This window comes from Trichophyton verrucosum, assembly GCF_000151505.1.
Source record: "Trichophyton verrucosum HKI 0517 chromosome Unknown contig01188_1.f1.exp, whole genome shotgun sequence".
Taxonomy (NCBI): domain Eukaryota; kingdom Fungi; phylum Ascomycota; class Eurotiomycetes; order Onygenales; family Arthrodermataceae; genus Trichophyton; species Trichophyton verrucosum.
The window spans coordinates 1-7,461 of record NW_003315147.1 but is presented as its reverse complement, the minus strand read 5'-3'; the positions used below and the strand labels follow the sequence as shown (position 1 = coordinate 7,461).

Below are 7,461 nucleotides of genomic sequence, written 5' to 3'. Positions count from 1 at the left end.
AAAAAAAAAAAAAAGAAAAAACATTCACAAGTCTGACAAGCAGGCTCGACGAGGATATACAGAGAGGATCTTCAAACGTACATACTACATAGCCGCTTTGCTTTAGTCCTACCTAGGTACTATCTAAAACGGGCCAAATCCTCCCTCGACGGCCAACAAGAGAAAGAGAAGCCCCTGACTTACTGCTTACCGCTTCCGGAAGGAATAGGAGGTGTTATTCATGACTAATCAACCATAAACCGTCAGCCAATCAGACGAGAGCATAAGGTCTCGGCGGACAAGGCGGGATTCTGCGGCTCAAAAAAGGGCGAGAAAAAGGGCGACGCAGAGCCAGGAGGGGAGTTCGACTTTTGCATCCACGAGAGAGACGCTGATGCTGGTGCTTTGGATCACGACTGTCTTCGTTGTCTGCTGCGCTGTCTAATCACCCACGAGAGCCACCGCGCATGTCAAGTGGGCTGTCTCTCAGATCCTCCCCTTCGACCGCATGATCGATGTCGGAAGCTAGTTGCTTGTCCATATCAAGCTCTGGTTCGTCGCCAGAACATGGCCACCACCACAGGCGGCGGCTGAGGCCTCAGGTAAAATCTTAGGGGCGTCGCCTTCGCACCGGGAGGGAAAACCACCAAATAAAACAACACGATAATTAATAATACGAGCAAGGAAATTACTCTCGTTCTGGGGAATAAAAAGAAGAAGACGGAGTTGAGTCCACCGAGTCCACCTTCCCGACTGAGTAGCGAAAGTTAGCGGGGGGCTTCGTCGCCGTACAGCCGAAGGAGCTCCCGGCACTTCGGGGTGCCTGTGGGGGAGCGGCGACAGGCATTTCTGGGGATGATAACACTGCGGTACATCGTCATCCCCTCGGGCAAGGATGGCCTCCAAGGCCGGGACGAGGACAAGCACGCCCTTTGTTGGACATGGAAACCAAGAAAGCCCCACACGCCAGTTTGACTGCCTTGAAAGAAAAGCAGACGAGAGGAGGAAAGCAGATTCTCGACCATGCAGCATTTAACTCCGACGGGTGGCTACTGACGGTTCCGCTGGCTGGCTTTTCGCGTGTGGAGTACCCTGCTCTATAGCACCACACGAGCTATCTAGTATAGGTGATCACACGGCCAACATGTCTTCTGAGCGGAGAGGAGGTAGGGATGGCTCTGCTATCAGGCTCTACCGCTGTTGCATCGGGCTGCCAGCTCCAATAATCACGGAGCAAGGGAGGCTAGAGGAAGCAAGAGAGCCTTCGAGGACATGACAAGACCTCCCAAATGGTGATAACTCAGGCCGGGGCGGTTGTCCATGGAAGGACCGTCCCAAGGTTTGTCCCGCTTATAAAAAAATTTTTTTTTTTTTCGACATTCAGACCGTACATATTTATATGCCGAGGATTCCCACCTTCTCGTTGCGGAGGCGGTTGTCTTCCTCTCTTCTTCTCCTCCCTCGTCTGTCTATGCGAGGTAGGGGATTCTTCACTGTAACATCTTCATCATGGCACCCGCAGCAATGAATCTGCTCTGCACAGGCCTCTACCTGCTCTCCTCTTTTGCTCAGGTATCGGATGCGGCCCCATGGCTCTTTTCACGGAGCGTTCCAGCATCTTATCATGACGGACGCCTAGGTGCCGTTGCCAGCGAAAACTCCATGTGCAGTGAATACGGTGCCGACATGTTGAAGATAGGCGGCAATGCTGCAGATGCCGTATGTATCTATCGACTCTCTCTTTTCTTTGCTTTTTTATCTTATCCCACTTTGCAAGAAGATTGAGGTTTGCGTACCTGCAGCTAACGGTCGGTTTACCTTCCAAATAGATGGTTGCGACAGTGTTCTGCGTTGGTGTTACTTGTAAGTTGCCAGTTGGGTTCTCAATAATTTGTTAGATCCATTGGCTGACATGCAAGCGTCTATTCAGCAATGTATCACAGCGGCATTGGCGGTGGTGGCTTTATGCTCATCCGCGCGCCAAATGGTACCTATGAGTTTATCGACTTCAGAGAGACGGCCCCTGCTGCGGCATTCCAGGACATGTTCAAACACAACACGAATGGCTCTACATCCGGCGGACTCGCAAGGTATGAGCTCTCGTGATCAATTCCGTCTCGTTATATGGATCTAATTTGTTCCCGATGTGTAGTGGCGTTCCTGGTGAAGTCCGTGGCTTAGAGTACCTCCATAAAAACTATGGAAAGCTACCCTGGAAAACCGTCATGGAACCCGCCATTCGCACCGCCCGGGATGGCTTCCGTGTAACTGAAGACCTCTCTCGCATTATGTTACACTCTACAAAGAATGGGAACTTCCTTGCTGAAAACGCTGCATGGGCCCTTGACTTTGCACCACAAGGAACCCTTCTTAAGGTTGGTGATATCATCACCCGCAGACGCTACGGCGACACCCTGGACAAGATTGCCAAGTATGGCGCCGATGCCTTCTACACTGGGCCAATGGCACAAGCCATGGTCAATGCACTCCGGGCTGCCAACGGCACCATGACTCTCGAGGATCTGAAGAATTACACCGTGGTCTCGAGACCGACTGCTCAGATTGAGTACCGCGGCATGACAGTCACTAGTACCACTGCCTCATCCAGTGGAGTTGTTCTCCTCAGCATCTTGAAGCTGCTTAATGGGTACAAGAACTTCTTCCGTATGGATCCAGTGCCACTTAGTACCCATAGAATGGACGAGGCTATCCGGTTTGGATACGGACAGGCATGATGCATTTATCCTGAACCATGGACTGTTAGCTCATCAGCTAACATGAACGCTAGAGAACCGAACTGGGCGACCCTCTTTTCTTCTCTAACTTGACTGATTATCAGAAGAAGATGATATCTGAGGAGGCTGCTAACAAGAACCGCATGAACATCTCTGACGAGTATACTCAAGACATAGCCGTATATGACCCCAAAGGTCTTGAGAGCTTGAATACGTATGTCAAGAAAGCTTGCCTCTCAAATATATGTCGTACTGACGTGTGTGCTGTAGTCCTGGAACCTCCCATATCTCAACTGCCGACCGCTCTGGTATGGCCGTCAGTTTGACAACCACCATCAACCTTTACTTCGGTAGCCGTGTCATTGTTCCCGAGACTGGCATCATCATGAACAACGAGATGGATGACTTCTCTGTCCCTGGGCGCAGCAACTCCTTCGGATACAAGCCCTCACCATCGAACTTCATTCGCCCCGGCAAGCGGCCACTCTCTTCCATCTGTCCTACCATCATCACCCGCCCAGATGGTTCCCTATACTTCGTCAGCGGTGCTGCAGGAGGATCCCAAATTATTACCGGCACGCTCCAAAGTGTCATCAACGTCATGGACAGGAAAATGAACGTTCGCCAGGCCCTAAAGGCTCCTCGGCTCCATGACCAACTCGTCCCCAACGTCGCCCTGATGGAAGATGAATTTGACAAGGAGACCGTGGACTTTATGATTTCACGAAAACATAACGTCACTAGAGAAAAGTCAGGAAGCACCGTGGAGTCTATCATGAGGCTGAGGAACGGTGTCTTCGAAGCCTCAGGCGAGCCACGACTGGCTAACTCCGGTGGAGTCGTTGTTTGATTTTAGGGTGGAGTATATAGAAAACAAGTGTATTGTTTTTTTTAGAGGGTATATGTGATATTAACGGGCAACGAGATATGTATTTACGATTTCACGGCTCGGGTTTTACCTGTCTCTTAACTAGAATTATTTATTTTCTATTCTTCGATATCTTGTTCAAATTTCTTAAATGATATTGGACCGGGAATGGGAGCTCTCAGGAGGTAAGGATTCTTTGACCAAGCTCGGTTCAGCGTGGCCGTAAAGGGAACTATGTTGAATGAACCAGCTCAAGTGGCAATTATGTGTCAGCTGCCATGTCAATTACAAGATAGAGGTGTACCATTATGCCAACACTCTGAACAAAACTGAAGAGCCTATAACTAAGCTTGGCGGAGAGATTCCAAGATATATGGGAATCTCAGCTATAAAAGGACCCATCTCCCATGTAAATAGAAACAAGATTGAACAAGTTACGGAATACATGCGCCTGCAATGGACTACTTCCTCTGTTTATAGTTATATTGTCCGCCAATCAGATCCTCTTACATCGTTACAAACTAGCGACCAGAGACCTGCCCGAGCAACCGGTCACGTGATAGAATGGCTTATTAATATATCTCACAGAGCCTCAATGCTAAAATAAATTCTATTTGAACCTCCTTCCGACCACTCACAACGTGGCAAAGAGATGTTTACTCATGAAGGCAATCCCGCAGGACCAATGCTCTACAAAGTAGAGAGGTATAAGAAACAGATTCTCAGACGGAATATTTTCGTTTTCATGTCGTCGTTACCTGATAATTCCAGCTTAACTGCTTCTATTCTTCAAAATACTGGGAAAATTATTCGAAAAGCAATAGATAACTAGCCACAATGCTCTCTAGGATCAAAGTGTTCAAGCAGCTTCCTCGCGGCGGGTACATTGTCAGATTTCCATAAAGCAATATTAACCTGGATTAGCTCCACACTCTGGAATTCGCCTCGGGCTATGAATTCATCATCCCCACACCGATGGTCGATGGGAATGTCGTCATTCTGCGCGCCCCTATGTTCCATAGAAGGCGATCTACTGATATCATAAATAACCGGCTTTTCCAAGGCCGCTGCTTTATGTCAGTACACAGGGAATCCTTTCTTTACCTCAATTCTGTAATATTATTACTGCTTGAGTGAGTGATACCATTAGAATTTCAATTGTTTACGTGAAGAGAAGATGCTGCTCTATTACATTCTGGTGGCCCTATGGGCTACTGTCACCTACGCCAAAAGTTTTTCTGAGGACATCTCAGAGATGCCGGAGCTTTCAGAGATGTCTTCATATTTAAACCAAACGCCTGAAGCGAAAGATGTGCTGGACCAGCAGAAGAACGTCACTCTGCTTGCTCTCGAAAATAGTGCCTTCCGCGACTTTGTGGGACAAGGCGAGGGCAATGATAATCAGTCATCATCGAATTCTAGCCTCCTAAGGGGAATTTTTAGCTACCAGTTGGTGAAAGGACTGCATAATTCTGAACAGATCACCACCACGCCACAGTTTTCGCCCACGGAATTGAACGATGCGGGCTTTACCAATGTTAGCTCCGGTCAGATTGTCCAGCTTGTTGAGAAAGATGGGAAGGACTATGCAATCTCTGGATTGAACGACAATTCTACCATCATCAAACCGGTAAGGAATTCACGAGAGCTTCTTGTGAGTACGTTGCAAACATTTTATCTAATTACTGGTTATAGGGTGTCGATGTTGAAAATGGTGTTATTCATGTCATTGACCGTCCGCTGACGCTCCCTCAGAGCGTTACGGCAACACTACAGGCTGCAAATCTCACTAGCTTCCAGGGTGCTTTGCAGCGTGGCAATGCTGTCTCCAACGCTAATGATCCAAAAGACATCACCGTCTTTGCTCCGAGGAACTTGGGGTTCCAGCGTATCGGCACCGCTTTCGAGAATATTTCTGCTGAAGACCTTGGGCGAATTGCCAACTACCATATCGTGAAGGGCAAGGTGCTCTATTCCCCAGACTTGACTGACGGAGACCACCCAACATACGCCGATAAAGACTTGCACATTTCCACAGTTGATGGGAGAAGCTATGTCAACTCCGCTAGAGTTGAATCTACCAATCTCCTTGTCAACAACGGAGTTATTCACGTTATTTCAGAGTAAGGCTTTTCATCTCTTTATTACTGAACAATTTGTCACTAGTACGAAGGAATTCAAGATACTAATTTCCAATGTTAGTGTTCTCAATCCCAACAATGACACTACTAAGCCAGTTCCAAATGCAGACCCACCTCCACCGGCGTTTGAAAACGCAAACCCTGTCAGCACTGACCCGTTGACGGATGGAATTCCTTCTCCAACCTCTGTGATACCACTACCAGGTGTAACAAGTGGCGGTGAGGGTGGTGGTGGTGGTGGTGGTGGTGGTGGTGAATCGACCGCACCCCCAAGTCCAACAGCTACAGTAACGGAGACACAAAGTGGAGGTGGTGGCGGCGGTGGCCGGTGCTGGGGGTGGTCCAGGGCCGACTGCAACAAACACCCCTCAGCCCGGCGCCGCTGCAACATCACGAGCTAAAGCTGGATTAGCTGCTGCGGTTGGATTAGGCGTTGTGCTGATCAACGCTTAATTGCGAGCGAGTGAATTGCTTCTTTCCAAAATGAACCCGAGTAGTATCTAATATTGTTCCACATCTCCGGCTCAAAGGCATGCGCAGTGATGTCTCGATGTTTTTAGTTTCTAATATGTGTAATTTCTGTTAGCAAAAACAATACCCCGGTAGTTCATTAATTTTTATAATTGATATTTTATATTCATGGTATTATTGGCTCTTTGGGCAGATGATGTTGGAACATGGACCACAGGACCATGGGACAAAAAGGTCTTATGCCTCATGTCCACAACGGAACATGAGCCATCTGCGAGTTCTACAGACACAAGAGGATGACTAATCCTGACAGATGAGCCGCATCACGTGCATAACTAACTAACTTCATCTTCATATTTTCCACGACAATGTCCTTCATTTTACCGACTTCAATTGCTCCCCCAGTTACAAGTACGTAAGCTTATGGCAAAGGGTCAGAAGACATCACCATACTTCAAAAGGAAACGCCCTGATATAGCATCATGCATTCCATTCCCTCCGACCTCCGCCGTCTTATTTGGACTAATTCAGGAGAAGCTCGCCCATGAACCATTTCGACTTCTTATTGCTACCATATTTTTGAATCGAACCAGGGGAGAAGTGGCGATGCCAGTGATATGCAGTGTTTTTGAACATTATCCAACCATTGAAGCTTTGGCTAATGCCAACTTCGATGAACTGGTCCTATTGATTCAACGACTAGGGCTCCAAAATTCTCGAGCTAGAAAATGCATTGCTCTTGCCAAAGCGTGGATAGAAAATGCTCCTGAGTGCGGAAAGCGGTACAGAAAACTTCATTACCCTAACAAATCTGACGGCTTGGACATTGGGTGTGGCGAGGCTGTGACTGACGATGATCCCCGGGTTGCTTGGGAGGTTGGTCACTTACCGGGTATCGGACCTTACGCTATAGACAGTTGGAGGATATTCTGTCGAGATAGGTTGCGAGGTTTAGCCACCGACTGGAACGGTGCAGATGCACTTGAAGGATTCTCACCCGAATGGAAATCAGTACTCCCAAAAGATAAAGAACTCTGCGCATATTTGGCTTGGATGTGGCTCAAGGATGGCTGGATCTGGGACCCTCAGACGGGAACAAAAGTTGCCGCTAGTAGGCGGGTACTTCGAGCAGTTGAAAACGGTGGATTAGTCCTACAGAAATCTAGCGGGAAATGGATTTTGGATCTCACCCTAGTTAAGGAGACATCCCTGTCTATCGATGTTGGACTAGGAAAGTTTGTCAATGCCATTTAAAGAAACAGTATCA

At 48.0% G+C, this 7,461-nt stretch overlaps 3 protein-coding genes across 3 annotated transcripts; all 3 read left to right on the top strand.

Moving 5' to 3' along the window:
* Nucleotides 1-1,911: 1,911 nt before the first annotated feature.
* TRV_07898 (uncharacterized protein) lies at nucleotides 1,912-3,564 on the top strand (the record flags this gene model as incomplete). Its single annotated transcript, XM_003018049.1, has 4 exons — nucleotides 1,912-2,069; nucleotides 2,132-2,708; nucleotides 2,768-2,928; nucleotides 2,985-3,564. The coding sequence occupies 4 exons, from the start codon at nucleotides 1,912-1,914 to the stop codon at nucleotides 3,562-3,564; spliced, it is 1,476 nt and encodes a 491-aa protein (XP_003018095.1).
* A 1,195-nt stretch (nucleotides 3,565-4,759) lies between these two features.
* On the top strand, nucleotides 4,760-6,124 carry TRV_07897 (uncharacterized protein; the record flags this gene model as incomplete). The annotated part of the gene is made up of 3 exons (XM_003018048.1): nucleotides 4,760-5,212; nucleotides 5,278-5,705; nucleotides 5,749-6,124. The coding sequence occupies 3 exons, from the start codon at nucleotides 4,760-4,762 to the stop codon at nucleotides 6,122-6,124; spliced, it is 1,257 nt and encodes a 418-aa protein (XP_003018094.1).
* A 493-nt stretch (nucleotides 6,125-6,617) lies between these two features.
* TRV_07896 (uncharacterized protein) lies at nucleotides 6,618-7,448 on the top strand (the record flags this gene model as incomplete). Its single annotated transcript, XM_003018047.1, has 1 exon — nucleotides 6,618-7,448. One exon carries the CDS (start codon nucleotides 6,618-6,620, stop codon nucleotides 7,446-7,448), a length of 831 nt encoding a protein of 276 aa, XP_003018093.1.
* Between the last annotated feature and the right edge of the window lie 13 nt (nucleotides 7,449-7,461).